This window comes from Triturus cristatus, chromosome 7, assembly GCF_964204655.1.
Source record: "Triturus cristatus chromosome 7, aTriCri1.1, whole genome shotgun sequence".
Taxonomy (NCBI): domain Eukaryota; kingdom Metazoa; phylum Chordata; class Amphibia; order Caudata; family Salamandridae; genus Triturus; species Triturus cristatus.
In genome coordinates this window covers 1,342,462,678-1,342,485,611 of record NC_140590.1, presented here as the reverse complement: position 1 = coordinate 1,342,485,611, position 22,934 = coordinate 1,342,462,678, and the positions used below count along the sequence as shown (strand labels likewise).

General features: G+C 47.1%; 1 protein-coding gene across 8 annotated transcripts in view; it reads left to right on the top strand.

Moving 5' to 3' along the window:
- CBFA2T2 (CBFA2/RUNX1 partner transcriptional co-repressor 2) overlaps nt 1–22,934 on the top strand; it is a 522,617-nt gene that overhangs the window by 170,527 nt on the left and 329,156 nt on the right. Inside the window, exon 2 of one of the 8 annotated variants that reach the window (XM_085618985.1) lies at nt 8,405–8,465. The exons of the other annotated variants lie outside the window; for them this stretch is intronic. Within the exon in view, the coding sequence (XP_085475111.1) occupies nt 8,430–8,465 (36 nt within the window). The 5' untranslated portion in view covers nt 8,405–8,429. The remainder of the gene's footprint in view (nt 1–8,404; nt 8,466–22,934) is intronic. 8 annotated transcript variants of the gene reach the window in all.

Genomic DNA, 22,934 nt, shown 5'->3' with positions numbered 1-22,934 from the left:
CGGAGGATCACTTGGCCCTTCTCCGCCAGGAAGTTGTGGCTCTCTTGGCCGAGGGAGCTATCAAACGAATCCCTGTGCCAGAAGTAGCTCGTGGTTGCTACTCCAATCTACTTCCTGGTACCCAAGAAGGACAAAGGGCTACGCCCTATCTTAGACCTCAGGGACATCAACCATTTCCTCCGGAAGGAGAAGTTCAAAATGTTAACTTTAACTTAAGCTCAGGTCTTGTCAGCCCTGGACACTGGATGGTAGCGTTGGACTTACAGGACGCTTATTTTCACATCCCTGTCTTGCCTGCCCACCGGCGTTACCAACGGTTCTCATTAGGCCACGAGCATGTTCAGATTACCGTGCTCCCCTTTAACCCTACAAGCACCCCTCGGTGTTCACGAAAGTGATGGTGGTGGTCGCAGCTCATCTGCACAGATCAGGGGTTCCTGTCTTCCCCCACCTCGACAACTGGCGAGTTCGCCCCAGACTGTCGTCTTCCACCTCCAGACTGCGGCGGATCTCCTGCATTCACAGGGGTTCACTATCAACGTGCCGATTCCCTCTCAGAAGCTCCTTTTCATCGGAGCAGTTCTGGATACAGCTCAGTTTCGGGTTTATCCTCCCGAGCAGCGAGCCCGGGATATTCGGGCTATGATACTCATGTTTCATCCTCTATCCGGATATTGGTGAGACTGACCCTGAGGCTGCTGGGGCTCATGACATCCTGCATCCTGCTGATGGATCATGCCAGGTGGGATGGAGCGGCCACATGAGAGAGGCGAAGATCAGAGGTCTTTGGTCTCCTGCGGAGTCTGGCCTCCACATCAACCTTCTGGAGCTCCAGGCAATTCGTCTTGCACTGAAGGTATTCCTTCCTTCTGTCAAAGTAAGAGTAGTGCAGGTGTTCACGGACAACACCACCACCATGTGGTACTGCAACAAACAGGGTGGGGTGGGATTGTGAACCCTATGTCAAGAGGCTCTTCGCCCTTGGACATGTCTGGATCATCAGGGCATATCTCTGGTGGTTCAACACCTGGCTTCAACACCTGGCAGGTTCCCTGAACGCCAGGGTGGACAAACTCAGCTGCCGGTGTATGATGGATCACGAATGGCCTCTTAACTCAGAGTTGGTGCAAGGTCTCTTTCAGCAGTGGGGAGAGCCTTGGTTAGATCTATTCGCCACTGTAGAGAATGCCCAATGTCAGCAGTTCTGCGAGTTGGAGTTTCCAAGGCGGCACTCGCTCGGCGACGCTTTTCGTTGCGAGTGGAGTAACTGCCTCCTGTACGCCTTTCCGCATGTACCACTTCTACCCAGAGCGCTGAAGAAGATCAAGCGCAACTGGGCCCAAGTCACTATTGTGGCTCCGGACTGGGCACGAAGAGTCTGGTACCTGAGTTCTTGAGCATGGCCATTGATCCTTCGATCAGACTGCCTCTTCACGAGGATCTTCTGTTGCAGCAGCAGGGGACGGTCCTCCACCCGAAACTTTCCAGCCTCCACCTCCTTGCGTGGAGATTGAGCGGCAACAGTTGACCGCATTTGACCTTCCTTCCAAAGTCTTTAATGGCATCTTGGCAGCAAGGCGTCCACTAAAATGGTATATGCTTGTAGATTGTGCACGCAAAGGCTGTGGATCCCCTTTCTGCCCCTCTTTTAGAGGTTCTCCTCTTCGTTCTTTCTTTGGCCCAGCAGGGCTCTGCTCTGGGCACGCTTAAAGGCTATCTTTCGACCATTTCAGCCTTTCTTCGCCTTCATGGTCAACCTTCTCTTTTCAAGTCCCCAATAGTTAACAGATTTCTGAAGGGCATTACTCATCTCTTTCCTCCTCCTTTCGTAATGCCCCAATGGGACTTAAAACTTGTTCTCACTCATCTTATGTGTGCTCTCTTCGAGCCACTACATAATTGTCCTCTTCGCCTCCTTTCTTTGAAGACTGCTTTCTTGCTTGCCATCACCTCTGCTCACAGGGCGAGTGAGCTCCAGGCCTGATCTTCCAGGCCTCCCTTTCTCGCTGTCCATCCGGACAAAGTAGTCCTCCGTACTAGACCCTCTTTTCTGCCCAAAGTGGTTACCTCTTTATACATAGGTCAGACCATCACATTTCCTACCTTCTTCCCACCTCTGCACCTTTCCAAAGAGGAGGAGAGACTCCACTGTCTGGACCTCTAACGTGCGCTGTCTTTCTATCTTGACCACACTAAAGACTTTCGGGTGGACGATCAACTCTTCGTGGGTTATGTGGGTGCCAAGAAAGGTCAGGCAGTGCACAAACGTACCATCTCTTGATGGGTTGTCTTGTGCATTAAAAGCTGCTATTCTTTTGCAAATAAAGGAACCTCCAGTGGGACTGTGCGTTCACTCTGCCAGGGCGACGGAAGACACAACTGCTTTGGGACGTGGAGCTCTCTTACTTGACATCTGCCAGGCAGCCACGTGTGCATCCTTGCACATGTTTACAAAGCATTACTGGATAGCCAGAGAGACCGCTTTTTCGGCTGTTCTGTTCTCCAGGACTTCCTGGTGTGAACTTAGTTTGCCGTCCCACCAAAGGGGTTGGTATTGCTGGGGTATCTATTCTAAGGTAAGGAATCTGTAACTAATATTCTTTTTCAGATGAACATGTTACTTACCTTCGGTAACAATGTATCTGTAAGAGACATTAGTTATTGATTCCTTACCGCCCTACCCATCCTCCACGTTCTGCGAACTGACTTTTATGGATAGGGACTCCCTTACAGGGCCCTAGTTTTGTGCACCAGTGGTCAGTGTCTTGCATGGCTCTGTGCTTCTGGCGTGGAAAGCCGTGCAATAACTGACATCAGCGCACAGGGGCGGCGTTTAAGTAGACACCGCGACGTCATCCTGGTGACCACAGCGCAGACGACGAACACGGAGTCGAACCCGACGCCACATACCGACAAGCAAGGGTACTGCTACGAAAAAAATTCTCCGCATCCAGTCTGACGCCTGGGGTTAATTCTAAGGTGAGGAATCTATAACTAATATGTCTCTTACAGCTACATCGTTACCGAAGGTAAGTAACTTGTTCGACATGGCCACACCCCTGTTATTCATCTCACACTTTGCCATTTGTGCTCCTGGGCCCACTGTCACCACCAGTGACATGGCCACCCTCACTTTGCCATTTTTCTCCTGGGCCCTCCGTCGACGCCTGTGACATAATCGCACCTCATTTTGCCATTGGTGCTCTTGAGTTTGCCGTTACCACAAGTGACTCGGCCACCTCTCACTTTGCCATTTTGCTCTGGGGCCCGCCATTACCACCAATGACATGGCCACACCCCCCTGTTGACCATTTGTGCTCCTGGGCCCACTGTCCCCACCCTTTGACATGGACATGTCCACTGGGGAATATGACACAGATGCCATGTCCTCCAAAAATGAAGGTATTTGCTGGCCCCTCTTCTGGCCGAGATAATTGCTGTATCATCCGAAACTGCCCTTTGTCCTTCCAGGGCACCATTCCCATTGGTGACACAATCAAAGCCCCCAAAAGCCAGTCGTCCTGCCATCCACAACCTCCATGTTCACCTCGTCCTGCACTGCCTGTCTGTGTTCTTTCCCGGCCTGCAAATTGTCAACACCTATCTGAACCCAGTGGTCTTTATACCCGCTACAGAGACCCCCATCGGAACCATCCCACAAAAACCCCTGTTGCCCCTGGCTGAACCATCAATCCACCCGCCAGTACTCCAACTTTTCCACCTTACCCAGAATACGAGCCTTTATTGCACACTAACCTGTGGAGCAGATTAATTAATAATCTGCTGGTGCAGGGTCACTACTTCGCCACGGGTTCTTAACAAGTAAGGAGGAATCGACACTGGTCGATGTCAAACCATAGGTCATTTATTAAGCATTCATGAATGGGTCCCCATCCGACAAGTACCATCAAGATACCCAAGGAGAAAGCACACTGAATGATGGTTACATAAGTTTATATAGCAAAAAATCACAGGCAAGGAACGCTCAGAGGTAAATACAGCTTTGAGAAGAACACATAAATGAGACAATCGGTAAGCATCAACAACCTTGATGCCTTGTGTAACTGTCCTGTCCTGAAGCTGCACAACAAGATAGGCTATCTGAGCAAACTTTATCTAAGGCTTTACCATTGTTTAACAAACACACGAAACCCAGTGCAGACATCAGCTGTTCATTTGTGCTGACTTTGCATGTTTACGCAGCCTACAATGGCTCAATTTAGATTCGTTCCCTAATGTTAATGCAGGTGTGGTGTCAAGGATAGAGTCAGGCTGAAAACAGGACCGAGGTGAGCATGGATGAGGCACAGCTGAATTAAAAAACAAGAGATTCAGATTTTGTTTACGCAGTCCTTCCTTTTCAGCTGTGCTGAATCTATTCTAGAAGGTACATGTATTAATTGTGTACATTAATATTCATTAGTTCATGAATTTCGGTACGCATAATCATTTGTCTATTTAATTCATGAACGTTGACTGGGGAGGGTTTGATACAACTACAGACATTTATACAAGTGGTGCATATCATAGGGGCACATTGAAGGCAGCAGCAACATGTGAGAAAGATGGCTCCTATGATTACTATTCCCATTAATAACTTCCAATCCCAAGTGGAGATAAGTCCCTGTAACCACTTGGACCAGGACCAGGTTTCTTGGTCTTGATGTATTTCTGCAGATATTTTATGTAATTTGGAAATGGCGTTGTAGACAGAAGAGGGGTGGTCAGGCATGAACACGCAGCCGCTACTGCCGATGATGCGTCATGCTCCACCACGATCGGCAAGCACTACATCAAGTACCATTCTATTTTGAAGTTACAATTCTTGTAATCTGGAGCTCTTTTGTAATATTTCCTAGAGCCATTGCTGTCGGATTAGTTACTGCTTCGACTGCTCTGGTCAGGCGTCTAATTTTTCTACTGTTTAGGGCTGCACCAGCGAAGGAAAAAGTCCTACATTAAAATCAACGCATTGCTGTAAAGCTGTATCAGTCTGATCTACTTCATCACTATTTATAGTCCGTTTGTATCTATTTAAAAAAAAAAAATTAATTAAACAATTTCAGGTCTATGTGATAAGAGGCAGGTGCTAAGAACACAGAGGGAAGCAAGAAAGACACATAGCAGATACCGGACCAACTGACTGGTAGATGATAGTAACCCTTGTTTCCACAAATGAAGTAAGTGTTATGGGAAGATAGAAAAGTGCTATTGTTCGTTCCAGTGATATTTAAAACAAGGGTACAGTCACTTTTTCCCACAGGAATTCTGCCAATACTGCTCACACAAAGTTCTGCTCGGGCTCTGGTTACAGCGATAACTGGAGGTCCATTACCCTTGGCTGTTCGGGTGTTGGGGAAAACATATCTGGTGGAGGAATTCCCTCTGCGATATTCCTCCTTTTCCCAAACAATTCCTTTGGCTTGGGGATCTCCTTCTTCATCGGGGTAACAAACCTTGTTGAGCTGGGCATTGAGTCTACCCACATCTGCAAAAACCTTGTGACTTATTTCAGAGGCCCACAACAATGCAAACCAGGCTCTACAGGAGCCATTATGTGAGAATGGCAAGGGGATAAAAGGCGTTCCTCCCTTTTTCTGCTGAGCTGGCATCATTCCACACACCGAGCAGTTGGTAGTGTTCGTAGCATTGTGGGTATGATGTAGCACTTGTATGAAAGTGCTATTGAGGTAGGACATGCGATGATTTTGCTCATGGTAGAGAAGAGTATAGTACACGTGTTCTGTGGGGACAGGAGTAGTAGCGGGCAATAGGGTTCGGGCCGGAATCACTTTCTCCATTGTCCAAAAAAGTGCTGCCAAAATTATCAAGAGTATGATCAGAGTCGCCATACACAGAGTCTTATCTTTGTTTCGCAACTGCAATTTAGATCCCAATTTCTGCATTTCTCCTTCTCGGTATCGATACAATCACAGGTCGGAGAGAGATCCAGGCTCCACTAAACACGTATCACAACCCCCTCTGAACCTAGTTCAGCCGATTCTGTGATCCCACAGTGTCGCAGCCGAACCGTTCCACTAATTGAAACGGTCCTCCGGTATCTCTCTCTGCTCCTTCCCTTCCTTGGCCTTAAATCGTACCTTGTTACTGAAGGCGTAGTTTGATCAGGATACAAAGTATCTTCATTCAGAGGAGCATCACTTAGCTGAGTCTGCAAGATCTCCTTCAGATCGTTTCTGGCTGGAGAACAGTTGCTGAGATTTGTTTGCAGTGCCTTGCATGGATCCAGTGGCGTCTGTTGGTGACACGGGCAGCAGTTCGGGTTGCCAGCAACACTTGCTCGACGTTCTCCCAACGAGGTTCCAGATTCTTAGAACGTTGGAAATTTCTGAAAATCACGAACTCTCCGGGTTGAAGACCATGGGCCGGACCCTCTGATTTATCTGGAATAGCTTCACGCACCTGCTGATAAATCAGAAACAGTTTTTCAGTCAAGTTTCTAAGATAATCACTCAAAACAGGATACTGTATTTCTTTAATCATCTTTGCTCTTATGGGTCCCCATACATTCATAGGCCTACCAAAGACTATTTCATAGGGAGAAAGTCCAATCTTACTGTGTGGGATGGAACGAACAGATAGTAAGGCGAGTGGCAGGGCATCTGGCCAACTAAGGCCCGTTGTTGCCTGGATCTTCGCTAATTTTAGTTTCAACGTTGTGTTGTACCTTTCTACCAAGCCTGCTGCCTGAGGATAATTAGCAGCATGAAACTTCTGCTTTACCCCTAAACCTTTCATCAGGTACTCTATTATTTGGCTAGTGAAGTGGGGACCGTTATCACTCCATAAAGCTCTACAAACCCCAAAACTGGGGAAGAACTCTTTTAACAGAACTTTAGCTGTTGTCAAGGCTGTGTTGTCTTAAGTGGGATAAGCTTCAACCCACTTACTAAAGAAACAAACCGCAACTAATACATATTTTAAATTATTACAGCGCTCCAATTGGATGTAGTCCCATCTGGAGTGCTTCGAAGGGCACTTGAGGCGGTGAAAATCCACCAGTAGGGGTTGATGCTCCCTTCCCAGGATTATGCTGTAAGCAAATCATAAACATTTTTTTATTTTAAAGTATTTTATTGGTTGTTTACAAATAAAGCAATACATACAGTACATCAAATAAGAGGACATAAGGACTAGACATGCGGAAAAAAAAAAGTAAGCAAAGTAACAAACTAAAACACAAAGGCATTAAGTAATCCGGTAGGTGTGTATGAATATCATGTTTTTTACACAAGTATTGCTTGGCTAGTGCTATCCAGCCACTAAGTAGATTAACAATTTCACATAATGTGACTACATAACCAGCAAGAAGTGTCTTCGCTCAGGGAATAGAACGACTCTGGTATCGGTGTGGAACAATGATCTACGGGGTGGTGCCCACAGTCAGGCGGAACTAACTCTAGAGCGAGTATGATGTGGGGAGATTAGGTTATCAGGTATGTTGTGATTCATGGCGGTCTGTGTGAGTTAAAATAGAGATCAAGAGTGTCCCGCATGCGTCTAATAGGGGCTTTCCATGGAGAGTTCTGGAGCGCTATGTTGTCAGCCCCCCTTAGGTTGGTGACCCAGTTTAACCAGCAATTAAAGGATGCTTTGCGTGTATCTTTCCAGTTGTTAAGTATGATCTTAACTGCTGCTGTTAGAAGTAGGTCCAGCAGCGTCCTATCCTCTTCACTAAATGACTCGGCTTGGAGGTGACCGAATACCAGTGTCGATAGATCTCTATTAGGGGAGTAAGAGAAGAGTTTAGATATGAGTTCGAAGACCTTATCCCAAAAGGGTACAACACAATCGCACAGAATTAGTAAGTGTTCCAGATCACCTATTTTATCGTTAAATTCTAGCAGATGGGATCTTCACGAATTTTGTGTGTGTAAACGGGCTGGTGTCAAGTAGACATTACGCAGTAACCAGAACTTCGTCTGGGAGAGTGTAGGGCTGATTTTGTTCCTCATGACTGAGTTCCAAGTTTTGGACCAGTCCGTCTCCAAGATTGGGTAGGAGGAGTGTAACTCCCAGAAGGATGTGAGCTTCTTATTGAGAGTAGACCGCTGTGGGCGTATTAATTTATAGATCCAGGAGACCTGGTGGCCTAAACTGTGTAGCTTTGACAGATATTGTAGGAGGGAAGGGGGTAGGGTTGATAGTTTCGCTTTAGTTAAAGCAACCTTTATTTTTAGGAAGTTGTAGAATTCTATTGGATCTAGGTTGTAATTAGCCTGTATTTCCTTAAAAGTTGGTGAGTGGGCTCCGTTCTAGAGTTGCTGGGGAAAATAGATACCCTTGTTAATCCATGATTCGTTATGTAGCGTATTCTCTTTATATAGAATTGTTACCGATTCGACTGTCTGATGCTGATGTCTAACAGTTTGTCTATTTTCAGCACGGCGGATCTTGTGGTTTTGAATATGGGCTTTGAGCAGGTGACCTTGTTGAGGTTTGTGGTAAGTAGGGCTGCTGGGGCGAGATTCTTGAGTAGCGATTTTTCAATTTCCAGTCATACTGGGGTGTATCCTTCTGGTGGGGCAAGCTAGTATGAGCCTTGTTTTGCTAAGAAACCCGTCTGGTATAGTTTAAAATCCGCTAGATTGACCCCTCCCAAGGATTTGTTTAGTCTGTGTTCTTTCATACTAATTCTAGCTTTTTAGGTCTCGACTAGCGAAGGCTGCGCCTGCGCAGTCTCGCTCGCGAGATTTAATGACTTGGAGAAGAGGGGCTTGAACCCGCCCCTCTTCTCCCCTCTTCTCCATTGGCTGGCCTCTTGAATGCTGGCCAGCCATTGGAGAAGAGGTTTGTCTCTCCGAACAGGCCCCGTCCTTTTCGGATTCGGGGGCGTGTTTTTTGCTACTTTTCCAATTATCTCCTCCAGCCAATGGCAAGAGGAGAACACGCCCCCGAAACCGTCCCTGCCTTTCTCCGAGGCATTTCTGCTTCGCCTCAGAGAAAGGCAGTGGTGTGCTTGTTTTAATGTTCGGCTCGTATACGGTCTCACAGCCAAGCCGGACCCCTGGCTCGATTCTTCCTTTCAGTTCGAGCACCTCTAATTAGAATTACTACAGTTACATAATTGATGCCTATCGGCAGACAGGCATGTACTATTTGGTGGCCAAATTCGTTCGTCCAGAAAGCGGCTCGCGTCGAAGGTGAAAGCAATGGACAGGATTATCAAAGAGCGGCAGGGTTTTACTTTCTTACACCTTATTGATATTATCGAGTTTTATGAGTGGCCAACACGGCCTCCCAAAAAACAAAACGCAGCGGTCTAGTGTTTCTGATATCCACAGTGACGTTATTCCGGAGCGCGAAAGAATAAACTACATTTTCAGGGGCAACGTCACGTCCTACACGACACGAGCCGCAACAAACCCATGCCCGATCGCCGAAGTGCCTCGCGGCCAGTTAACAGATGGCGGTCGCCCCGTAACGGCCCCTGGGCTCACTCCGTTCCTTGGGCAGTTCCGACCCCATGGATCTTCAAGGCGCCTCCGCAGATCTGGAAGCACTGACGCGGGCTTCCAGCCAGGACTCGGCGGTGCTGAAGCCAGCAGAGGAGCAGCTTAAGGGCTGGGAGACCCAGTCCGGCTTCTACCCAACGCTATTGGCTCTGTGCGCGGAGCGCGGCTTGCCTCTCAACGTGCGCTGGCTGGCTGCGCTATACCTCAAGCATGGTGTTGATCGGTACTGGCGCGTCACTGCCCCTAACGCCCTGCCTGAGGACGAGAAAGCAGTGCTTCGGGCTGGCCTTTTTGCTCTCATCCTGGACGAGCCGGTGCCTCAGATCGCTACTCAGATGGCTGTGCTTATTGCTAAGGTGAGAATGATTGGGGTACAGAGACTGGTTTTGCTTGGGGCTCTGGGCAGAAGGGTGATGACTCATGTCCTCTCCCTGTCGCTCGATCATTTGCACACTCTTAAGTCCACGCTTCTATGTAAAAAGCGTGCCCGCTGCACTCCCTGCCTTTGGGAATGGTGTAAATATGCCAAAGAGACATACACCTAAACGTAAACTTGTAGTAGAGAGCGCGCTGCGAAGCTTCAATCTATGGGCCCCTCTCTTCTCACCTTCAGCAGCCCCTTGAAGCATTACAGGCATTATCGTTCACTATTGAAGACAAGTGTGCAGGTGAGAAGGGCCTCGCCTCTCCTGAGCCCTAATCCCGGCCTCCCGCCCACAGCTCTTAGGGGCCCGTGCCTTTGAGGCGCTACTGGAGGTCTGGTTTACACTGGGATCCCCTAATGAAAACAGGGTGTTCCTTAAAACCACTGTCTGGCTTCACCGAGGCCTGGGAATCCTGCCCTCTCGTGCACACAAAAAGTGCTGATGGATGTCTGTCTGTCAGTGCCTCGAGCCTTTGTCTGAAAAAGTGCCCGTCTTTCTGATGCCACCCGCTCGCAGCTTTGTCTTTCCCCATCACAAATGTGGGGCTTCGTGTTCTGACACACAGAAGTGATTCACACGATTTTGCGTACTTATGTTGTCTCCATGGGCTCACTTTATTTCGTGCATAGAAATTCCCACTCCTCCGTCAAAGAATGAGGATTTGCAGTTCCAGAGTTAGGGCCAGACATACTAAAAGATTTTGCCATTGTAAACCCTTCATTTCCTAAGTCATTGGGTTTACGTTCGCAAAATTGCTTTTTGTAATGTATGAAATCCATTTTACGAGTCGGAAAATATTTTCCAACTCGTGAAATAGGTTTTGAGACCCACAGGAAACTGCAATTTGGAAGGGGCGTAAAATAGGTGTTTCTTCCAAATTGTGCTTCGGTGTGCAATCTACCAATGCTTTACGACTACAGTGTGGTCGCAAATCATTATACAGTTACCAGTTACTCAAAGGAGGTGGTGACAGATTCATAAAAAGAGAGTGCCCACTTGGTGGCAATGTCTGCCCTCCCTGGTGTTTTTCCAGCTGTAAAACGTGTATGTTTTTTAAAGCAGCACAGAGTCCAATGCCCACTTTGCTCATACCTAGAAATGTCTCTGTCAACCTGGTAAAACACACGCACATTTAACGTGTTTCCATGGTGATGCTCGGAAGGGTCCGTCTGCAGATTAATGGGTGAAGTGGGATCTCCAAGTAGAAATGTATTTTGGTCATTGAGAAATATAACAAGCATTTACAATGCAATGGTCTCGGCATTGTTAAAGTTAGAGCTATTGGCATTGCTCATGACATTATTTTTGTTTTTGTTTTTAAAACATCTCTCTCACAAAAATAAGTCTTATTTTTGTGAGAGAGATTAATTTAGGGGCTATGTCTGTTTGGTCTATGAGGTGTGTAAAGATACTTGAGATTAGGATGTAGTCGATTCTAGAGTAGGAGTTGTGTGGGGCTGAGTAAAATGTGTAGTCTCTTGTATCTGGGTGTTGGAGGCGCCATGAGTCTTAAGTTAATCTTGGAACAAATTCTGTGGAGCACCTCGTGTGAGCGGGTGGGTTGATATTTGTATTTCGATTGGCGGTCTATAAGGGGATCTAATGGCAAATTAAAGTCACCGCCTACTATGATGAGATCATCTTGAGGTAAGCTCTCGATTGAATTTGAGACCTTTTTCCAGAAACTGGGCTCATCGGAGTTGGGGCCATAGATGTAACCACATGGATGGGGTCGTCCCCTCTCTGTAGATGTGTGACTAATAGTCTCCCATCTTCATCATGTGTGTGCAAGATAGAGGTGATATTGAATTTTTTGGCAATAAGGGTAATGACACCTTTTTTCTTGTGGTCTGCCGGTGAGCATGAGATATGAGAGATCCAGTTGTGTTTGATAAGGCCTACATCTTCTTCTGACAGTTTCGTTTCTTGGAGAAAAATAAGGTCTCCCTTAGTTTTGGCCAAATACTCAAAGATTTTTCTGCGTTTCACCGGGTGATTGAGTCCTTTAACATTCAGAGAAACAATGCTAAGGTCCTCTGCTAGAGTTTTATTTTGAGCCATTTAGAGACTAGAGGTCACTATGTGATTGGTTGACCTTGTGGTGGATGTTTACTTGGACGCTGGAGCACCGAGCATGTGTATGGTGACTGTGTCGTGTAACTAGGGTCAAGGTCGACAACTTTTGGAGAGCATTTCTCGCATTTGTGTCAGAGTTCGATCTGCCCCAGAGCAAATGTTCAGCATGGAGTATACGTAATGCTACAACATAGAGTAAATGACAAAATGGACGTACATAGAATAAAAACAAAAAGGAAACTGCCGTAAGTGAATTTGAAAAGACCCATAAGACACAGATCAAAGGATACTAAGTCTTTCGTTTGTTGGAGGACCCCGCGGAGAGATCTATCTCTTCGGTAGGAGTTTCTTCCGTTTGCCGTTTTCCACAAATCTAAACTTCGAGGGACATGTAAATGAAAACTGAACGGTTTTCTCCCTCAACCTGTTGCGCAATTGAAGGAAGCCTTTCCTGGTATCGACAGTGTCCTTAGAGTAGTCTTGTGTAAAGGTTACCCGCTGGCCTTCCCAGGTTACTTGGTGGTTTTTCCTGGCGAAACTTAGGATTGCTTCCGTGTGCAGGTATCGAAGTGGTTTGCATATCATGGGGCGGGTACTTTTTCTATTTGAAGGTTTAAACCATGGTATTCTGTGACCTCTATCTAGCTCTAAGCCGTGGTGGAACTTTATCCCAGTTACCATGGGTATCCAAGACTCCAGGAAGGCCACACATTACCCCGCATCCGCCTCTGAGCCTTCCCGGTTTTCCAAAAATGCGTACATTTCCTCTTCTATTTCGGTCCTCTAATTCTGCGTTTTGTTTCTTGAGCTCACTAGTGACTTTATGGAGGTGTTTAATTTCTTTGCTAGCCTTGGTGGTCACATCTTCAACGTCGCTTATTCTTTGCTCCGCATCATAAATTTTCGTATTCATAGTATTCATATCTGCGCGAATTGCTGTGAGTTCCAGTTGCATGGAGTCCGTATTCTGTTCTGTAGACTTCGCCAAGTCATGGACCTCCGCTAGTTTTTTTAGTATCATATCTATTGCGCTGCTAAGGTCCGGTTTGGCTTTGATTGGCAAGTCTGAGGTGGATGGTTCTGGTTTTACTTTCTTGAAAGAAGCTCTGCTTTGTCTGCCATCTTCTCCACTAAGACCATGGACGGTTGGTAACTGTGTCTCTTCTTTATAGCGGCTAGTGGACAGTAGACACTGTTGACCCTGTTAGTGTATAGCTGCTGCAATGGTTTTGCAGCGTGAATCTTTCTGGATTCACTATGCTGTGCATTATTCTGCCATCTAGTGGTTGGGTCCGGAATTGTAGTATTTCTTCTCTTTTTTTTTTTTTTTTTTTCCGTGGCCCAGGTAAGCGTCGATATACCACCATTTGGTGTCCTTCGTGACGTCGACGCGCTTCCTCCGGAAGCTCCCACCTTTGGTCGCCATCTTCAGATTCTTTTTTCCGCCGTTGGGTCTGGATCAACAGGAAGGAGCTCCAAGAACTTTGGAGAGAAGAATCGACGAAAGAGAGAAGAATATTGAAATATATCACCGGGGAAGACACCGGAGATCAAGTAAAGAAGAAACTCGACAACAGTTCTGAGAACATCGAAGAATTCGACGTTTTTCGAAGGAGAATGCGCATACAGGGGGCTCCCTGGGTGCGGTGATGGACAAGACTCCGTTCAAATTTTGCGCAAACTGCCACCACAAGTACGCGCAAAAGGACCAACACCCGGTTTGCAATCTCTGCTTGCCGCTCGACCATCGAAGCGAGGACTGCAACGCCTGTGCAGCGTTCACCCCGAAGACTCTCAGAGTAAGGGAGAGACAGAGAAGAGCAAACTACAACATGCAGGGGCAGGGGACGCCCCCATCGCTACGAGATTTGGGACTCTCCAGCGGAGAGGAGGACAATGTAGCAGAAGGACCAGAAGACGTCGTGGTCGTCGAGGTCGAAAAGAAAATGTCGAAGGAGGTAAGAGCATCGTCGAACCCTAAACTCTCCACTGATACTCGCAAAAGCGAGCCAAAGTCCTCGAAAGGAGCAGGGCCCTCGAAGCACTCGACGTCGACTACTGCATCCAGGGACAAGCAGACCGTCGGATCCTCTGAGAAGGACCCCCAGACGGTGAAATCCCAAGACAAGGGAAAGACGCCAAAGAGCAGCCACGAAAAAGAGGCCTCGACGTCGAAAGGCAAAGGCCCGAGACAGGTTTCGACGTCGACAACTGCGAAGGTCGAGGCCATCGAAGCCGATCATGCGGCAGAGATGGAAAAGAAAAGAAAGAGGCCGAAATGGCTAATATCTTGCAACGCAAGAAAGACTTCGACGAAAAGCTAAAATTCTACAGCATACCGTCAAAGACTTCTTCAGAGGCTCACGACTTGCCGTGGGAAGATCTTGACGTCGAATCACCAGAAGAGGGCGTATATTCATATCCGTCGAGGCCTTCGCCGCCGGACGACATAGGGATCTACAATCAAGTCATCAAAAAGGCTGCTGACACGTATGGAGTGCAGTTAGAGGAAGAGAAACCCCAGTCTTGCTTCATTTTGGAGACCTTGTTGCCTTCCCAGACTAAAAGCCAGTTCCTGCCCATGCTCCCAAGTGTTCTGGACCAGGGGAAGGAGGCATTCAAAGAGCCTGCCATGTGTAGAGCTGTGACTCCACGAGCAGAGAAAAAATATAAACATTCTTCGAAGGACCCCATGTACATCAGAGGGTCAGTACCAGCCGACTCCATCATTACATCCACGGCTCGGAAAAGAGCAAATATACCCACAAACTCTGGCCCTCCACCAGACAAAGAAAGCAAGAGGATGGACATGATAGGTAGGAAGATGGAAAGGAGTGCAGCTATACAATGGCGCATCGCCAACTCCAATGCACTCATCAACAGACACGCATACCAGCACTGGGAAGAAGTGGGAGAACTCCTCAAGTACGTACCAGAACAATACCAGAGAAGGGCAAGCCATCTGGTAGAAGAGGGGAAGAACATGGCTAATACATGTTTAAAGTCAGCCCTAGACGCAGCAGAGACATCTAGCAAACAAATGATGCTGGGGATCACAGAAGGGAGGCAGGCCTAGTTAAGAATTTCAGATTTCAAGAATGAGGTCCTAAACATCCTCAACACACCCTTCAACAGGGAACAACTGTTTGGAGCACCAGTAGATGAAAAATTGAACCAGCTGAAAAAAGATAACGAAACGGCTAGATCTATGGGGGCGCTGTAGTTCCGAGGTATGAGAAGAGGAACACCTTCCAGGAGACCAACAGGAAATCATCAGCCTGGGGCAACACACCAAACTACCCAGCAAAGTTATCAAGGGGGTAACCAGGGATAGCATCAGCAGAACTGGCAGTACCAGCCCCGAGGACAATCCTTTCGAGGGCGCGGCTGAGGAATGGGTAACGGCCAGAGGGAAAGTCAGCCTCCCACAGGAAAGTGACTCACCAGCAAAAACAACGCACTCCTGGATGAGACCTCAGGAAGTGCAGAAAGAGCCAAGACAAAAACCAGCAAAAAATCAAAATCTTCAACAGCTCCTCTAACACACATCACCGGTAGGAGGCAGATTAAGACACTTCTTCCAGGAGTGGAGGAAAATAACATCAGACAAATGGATATTGAACCTCATACATATGGGTACTGTATAGACCTGGAAAGGCCACCGCAAAACAGAAGGCCAAGGGTCAGAGTGCGCACAACAGAAGAGCTGACACACTTGAGGGAGGAAGCAAGAGAACTGCTAAAGAAAAGAGCCATAGAAATTGTGCCACAAAAACAGCGAAACAGAGGGGTATACTCAACCTACTTCCTCATACCAAAGGCAGACGGAACATTACGTCCAATTCTAGACCTAAGATTCCTAAACAGGTTCATAAAGACTTAAAAGTTCAAGATGACCTCGCTCCAAGAGGTCATACCTCAACTACAAAACGGAGACTACATGGCAACTATAGACTTAAAGGACGCCTACTTGCACATCCCCATCAACAGCAAACGCAAACACCTCCTCAGGTTTACAATAGGCACAAATCACTACCAGTTCACAGTGCTAGCTTTCGGACTAAAATCAGCACCGAGAGTCTTCACAAAATGTCTGGCGGCAGTAGCAGCACACTTAAGGAGGAAGGGGATACATGTATACCCATACCTCGATGACTGGCTGGTAAAAGCAAGCTCATACCACAGGTGCAGGAAGCACATAGAGATAGTGATACAGACGCTTGCCCAACTGGGGTTTTCGATCCATTGGGAGAAGACCTCAGTAGAACTAGAACAACTGAAGAGGTTCTTAGGAGCAGAGATCAACACCATACAGAGCACGGTGATAACATGTGCACAGAGGACTCTGGCTATATGCAAGGAGACTCGTCTTTACCGCAGGGGACAAGCTCTGACAGTAAGGACTGTGAGCAAACTGATAGGGATGATGGCATCATGCATACATTTGGTACAGAATATTCGCCTACACATGAGACCATTCCAAGAATAGATCCAGCAGCAATGGTCACAAGCAACAGGGAGTTGGGAGGATCTAGTGGTTGTAACACTGACAGTACAGCAAGAAATGGCATGGTGGAACCAGAAGAACTTGGCACAGGGGAGACCATTCACACAACCAATTCCAACTGTAACCATTACAACAGACGCCTCCCAGAAGGGGTGGGGAGCGCACACAAACAACCTCAAAGAAAGGGGGTTGTGGGGACTTCAAGATGCCATAAAGCACATCAACTACCTAGAACTGATACAAACAGACAATACAACTACCATGTTCTACATCAACAAGCAAGGAGGGACACATTCAGTGACACTCTCCCGGCTAGCGCAAGAAATATGGAGATGGGCAATCCCCAGAAAAATAGACCTGTTAGCAATGCATCTACCAGGGAAGGACAATGTAGAGGTAGACTGGCTCAGCAGAGAGACGTCAGCATCCCACGAATGGGAGATCAACCAACAGGAAATCCAGAAGGTATTCCAGAAATGGGGGACTCCACAAATAGACTTCTTTGCAACACACCAAAATGCCAAAACTTCGAATCCAGAGTACCGTGCAAACAGTCCCTGGGGAATGCGCTATGGATAAGCTGGTCAGGGACATTTGCCTACGCTTTTCCACCAATACCGTTACTACACAGACTGCTGAACAAGTGCAGGTTCAGCAGCATGACGCTCATCCTGATAGCACCCCAATGGGCCAGATAAACATGGTTCTCACAAATCATGGAGATGTCACAAACGCACGCACACAGGTTCCCTGCCAGGAAGGACCTGCTAACGATGCAAAACGGAAGAGTACTACACCCAGAACCAGAAAGCCTCAGCCTAGCTGCATGGCTCCTGAGGACCTAGAGTTCGCACACCTCAAATTACCGGCAAGTACGATGGCGGTACTCGGAGAGGCAAGAAGACCGACCGCAAGAAAGTGCTACGTAGCAAAGTGGAAGAGATTCACCGAATGGTGCATTAGAGAGAATCTGCAAACAAAAATTACTAAGGAATCAACAGTACTAAGATACTTGACGCATCTACTGCAGAATAAACTAGGCTACACATCCCTAAGGGTCCACTTAGCGGCAATTGTGGCTTACACAAGAGGGGAAACGGTGAAAAGTTTCTTCACATCACAGGTGGTAAAAAGATTCCTAGAAGGTGCAAGAAGGATCGCACTTCCAGGCAGAATGCCAGCACCAGCATGGAACCTCAATGTAGTGCTAACACAACTGTTTAAGGCACCATTTGAGCCTATTCACAAAGCTACACTGCATATGTTCACACTAAAGACAGCCTTCCTAGTGACTATCACATCACTGCGAAGAGTAAGTGAATTAATTGCAAGCGATAACACTCCAAGAACCCTACATGCAAATACACAGTGATAGGATTGTCATGAGAACGGACCCGCATTTAATGCCAAAGGTGGTGTCTAAGTTCCACATCAACCAGACAGTTCAAATACCAAGTTTTTCCCAAAAACCGTCCACGAGCACAGAAAGGGCCTTACACACACTGGACGCCAGGAGGGCAGTGATGCACTATATGGAAAGGACAAAAGAGTGCAGAAAAACAAAGCAATTTTTGGTATCCTTCGCCAGCAGTTTTTTGGGACGACCTGTTACCAAAAATACCATTGAACGATGGATTGCACAAACCATTCTGCTCTCCACAAACAGGCAGCTCAGTGTGAGAAAGTGCCATCTTTCTTGCATGGTATGCCCCCACTTTTTGCTGAATTGCTGAATGTACTTTGACTGAGCGTGCCCTGGACTCCTGCCACTCAGGTGCCCAGGGCCTATGTTCCTTCCCTAAAACAAACCAAACCCAAATTGGCAAACCCTGGCCACATATCAGCCCCTGGTAAATGGTACCCTAAGTACCCAGGGCTTTGTGACCAAGGAAGGCCTCTAAGAGCTGCAGCACTCCTTGTGCCACCCTTAGAGGCCCTGTACCCTTACGCACACACACACTGCCTTTGCAGGCTGAGTGTTTGGGTGCAAGACAAAAACAAAGTCGACATGGCACACATCCCTGTGTGCCATGCCCATCACATACACTGCCATGGCATACATCAGTCACCCCTCTAGCTGGGTGCCTTATGCCAATGGTGTGGGCACAGGAGCAGGAGCCCTGTGCCCCTACAATGCCCAGGTCCATTCCTAAGCCCTGCAAGTGCAGTGCTGCCATTTAAGAGTACATGGTGCTGAGAGCTCGTCAAACACGAGCTCCACAGCACCATAATGGCAACACTAAAGACTGAGAAGTTTGGTATCAAACTTCTCAGCACATTAAACCCACACTGATGCCAGTGTGGGATTTAATGTACCCAGCACCCCAGAGGGCATCTTGGAGGTGCCCCATAAACCTAACCTACAAATCCACGTCTGCTCTTAGGCTGCCACAAAGCAGACATGTTGCTGGACCCCTGGGTAGGAGAGCCCCTGCTCTCCTGGTCCTGCAACAATGCACATCCTGGGCGAGGTGCTAAATCTCCTCCCCCAGGATGGGCAGGGGAAAGCTTCAAAGGCATGCCGCCTCTGTGAGCTTCCCCAGGCCACTGCAACCCCCCACTCTGGCGGGAAGCTTGGCCGGAAACCCCATACAAGGACAGGGGATGTGCCAGCCTGCCCACCCCACCCCTCAGGTGGGGGAGGCGAGGTGAAGCACATCTCCGGGCTCTCGCCATCTTGAAGATGGGAAGCCCTGCCCAATCAGGACTAGGCTCCTGCCCCCCTCCCACAGGAGATAGGCAGGATAGGGGGTGTACCCACCCCAGGACAGGGACCCATTGGCCCCTGCCCTTCACCTACCTGTAACGCCCCTAAATCTAGTATTTAGGGGCACCCTGAACCTTCCTTCACCAGATTCCAGATTCCAAGAATACAAAGAAGAGCAAGAAGAAAGAAGACCTGCCCTGCAGCTGCTAAGAAGAGAAAGACACCAACTGCTTTGGCCCCAGCCCTACCGGCCTGTCAACCCTCGAACCTGCTCCTGCTCCGACCCGGCATCTCTTGTGGCCAGCAACCTCACAAACCCTGGAGGACCTGGCTACCTTTTGGCTCTAAGCCCCTGGGACTCCCATGAGTAGAGGCTCTACTCAAAACCTACTCCTAATCCCTGGCAGCAGCCCGGAACCGCGAACACAGCACACTCTGCACCAGCCAAGCCTGGCCAGTGCCGGAGTGAACAAAGACCACGAAGACGACCCCACGGCGACTGTGACCCCGAGTCCGGCACCCAAGGACCTCCCTCGACCTTCCTGAAGAAGCCTGCAGCCTCAGAACAAGGTGCCCCCACCCTACAGCGATCATCAGAGGGTAAGATTTCCTGACATCAAAAGGCACCCCTGCACGCGGCGCCCCGCGCCCCCCTGTGCCCAATCCCGGGGTACCTACCTATCCTCCAACTACCCAACTTACCTCTCGAAGTGGTGGTGGCACCTGAAGAATCCTCGTCCCCGAGCTTGCAGTCTTTTTCTAAAAGACTGCTGATATGCTTCCTGACATTCAAATGTCCATGTTAGAGGAGAGGGAGTGTCTTTAGTAACAAGGGACTAAAGAGATTTGATAATAACGGAGAAATTTGGGATCCACTGTCTACAGTAGGAAGTAATACCAATAAGTGCCCTGACTTCTTTTGGGTACTTGGAATAGGAATTTTTAGGATAGTTTGAATCCTGTCTTTAGTCAGAGTGTGGCCTTCCTTAGACAAGAGGTGACCTAAATAAGTGATCTCAGACTGACAATATTGTTACTTATTCTTAGAGACTTTGTCCCTTAGCAGCAAGGTGTTGCAAGAGAGAGAGAGAGAGAGTGGCTTCTTTACAATGCTCAACTGTGTCTGCGGCTAGGAAAATATCATCGACATATTGCACAAGTGTAACTCCTGGTGGCAAAAGAAGTTCATTCAACTGTATCCCAAGTGCCTGACTGTAAATGCTAGGGCTTTCTGTATAACCTTGTGTAGCTCTACAAAATCTAAATGAGCGACCTCGTAATGAAAACCCCAAAAGATATCTACTGTTTTCATGTATAGGAATAGAGAAAAAGGCATTCTTGAGGTCGATAACCGAGAATACAGTAGCTGTAGGTGGAATTAATGTCAACAAAGTCGTAATATCAGAGACAGGATATTGAGGCTTCACTATTTTATTGACTTCTCTCAAATCAATCACAAAACTGTAAATCTTATACCCTGTTCCATTGCCCCGTTTTAGAATGGGGGTATTGCATACATTAGAGGAAACTTCCTCAACAACTCCTGTACGTATCATGTTGTCATCTTCGCCTTCTTTTGATATTTTATATTGCAGGATCCTTGGTAAGGAAGCATCCTCCCGAACCTGTATATGTACTGGGGAAATGTCCATTTTTCCCACATCTGTATCAGCAGTTGCCCAAACACATGCAGGGACAGAGTCAAGGTCCAAACATAAAGAAAAGTTGTATTGTTTAAGCAATGTCTTTTTCCCAAAAATGACACGTACTCCAGATGGGGAACAATGTATAGTAGCATGGAAATATTTCAAAAGATCAAAGTCCCCCCAAAAGATTATCTGGAGCATGTGGGGGAAGTAAAAAGGGGGCTGTAGTGATGAAATTCTCAACCTGCAAGGGTAGTTTTTGGGACATAGGGCTAGGAGTTGGTGTTCCATCAAACCCTATCGATGTGATCACTTGGCCAGACAAGGGTGTCCCAGGACCAGTTTCTGAGATATTGCACTATGTGTTGCCCCTGTATCCACTAAAAACTTCTGTTCCTGCCCAAGTATGGTTGTTGTTACATATGACCCTGACTGATCTACAGGTATCTCAACTGGTCCTCCTGGTCCTACGCTGTCCTAGGCAAACTGTGTTCCCACAGTTTCCTCTGGTTCCCAATCTTCCATAGAATATTGATTATTTCTTTGATCAAAATAATTTCCTGACTTATTTCTCTCTGGAGCTTGAACCTGCTGTGGCTGCGGTCGGGGAGCTGAAGTCCCTCGATTACTGTTGACTTGTCCCCTTCCACCAGCAGCTACAACAGGACATTTAGAACGCCAATGTCCTTTCTCCTTGCAATAAGCACATTGATCTAACCATAGCGAAGTTTGTCTACGCGGTGGCCCTATTGGAGGTGCTTGTCTATAATTCTGACCATAATTTTGGCCACGGCCTCGACCTTGGGGTCCATAGGCCTGAACCATCATTACCTTAGTTTTTAATTCTTTTAGTTTTCATTCTTTTCGTTCTTGCTCAGTGGTAACCTGATTCTGATAGTACTGAGCCATATCTAATATAGCTTTCGGGGTTACTGAAGCCCATGTACTCTCAGAGTTTTTTAAGCGAACCGATATCTCAGGAAGCAAATTTCCTACAAATCGGTCTACAAATAAATGTGCACCCGTAGGTGTAGATGTATCTTGTCCACTAAAATCGTGGAGCACTTCCTCAAAGCGAGTAAAGAATTCAGGGACGGCCTCTCCCTGCTTTTGTTTACAAGCAGTAAGGAATGCCCAGTCTATTTTCCTAGCTGGAACCATCGTTTTTATACAAGTAATTATGTTACCAGGCAAATCCAATATGAGCTGACTAGGTTTCTGACCAGGTTTCCTACCCCTATCAGCTACTATTATGGCAGCCCAATCTCCTTTCAAATCAACAGTATGATCCTGTTTCCGTGTAAGTCGCCACATGTCTGGTGGTAGGATCATACCAAAAAACAAATCAATATCCGCTAAGGTCATAATACAAGAATCAATGGCTGTGAGAAAGTGGCTCTGTATATACTGTTCCCTAATAGGTACAGGGTGTACAGAGTCCACAGTCCCCCAGAGGCTGATAGAGGTCAAAGTTAGGTATGACCTTACTCTCAAAAGTGGTAGCTTGGTCGAGCAGTAAGGCAGTACCAGAGGACAGTGTAAAGCATTTATTGTACATACTCAGTCAGCAAATGGTTTCACACACTCAATAACTGAACTCTAGGCCAATGGTTTGTATATATAAAATATATGCTTGTTTTATTTTTAGAACCACAAAGGGGGTAAAAATATACTTTCTCAGAATGAGAGGTTGAATATAAATACTTTTGTTTTAAGCAATACATTTGTGTAAACAGTCACAGTTGGTTGCAATAAACAATCCTATTTCCTAAACATAACAATGCATTGAGCTCAATGGTAAATTCAGGTTATTTGTAATAAATTACTTTTCAGATTACTTTTGGAATTCCAGGTCTGGCTCCTAGAACCAGCCTGGGGTCAGTATTCAGAATCAAGTGATGAAAGTCGACTAAATAACTGTAATGATTTTTAAATAATATTTAGCTATTTCAAAAGTTAGCACTTAGAAAATATTTCACAGAAAACATTCAATGGATCTCTATGGCAAGAAATTCAAATTGCAGGTAGAGTACTTTATCGTTACTTTAGTAATCCAGGACTGGGTGCCTAGACCCAGGACTGGGGTCCTTATCAAAA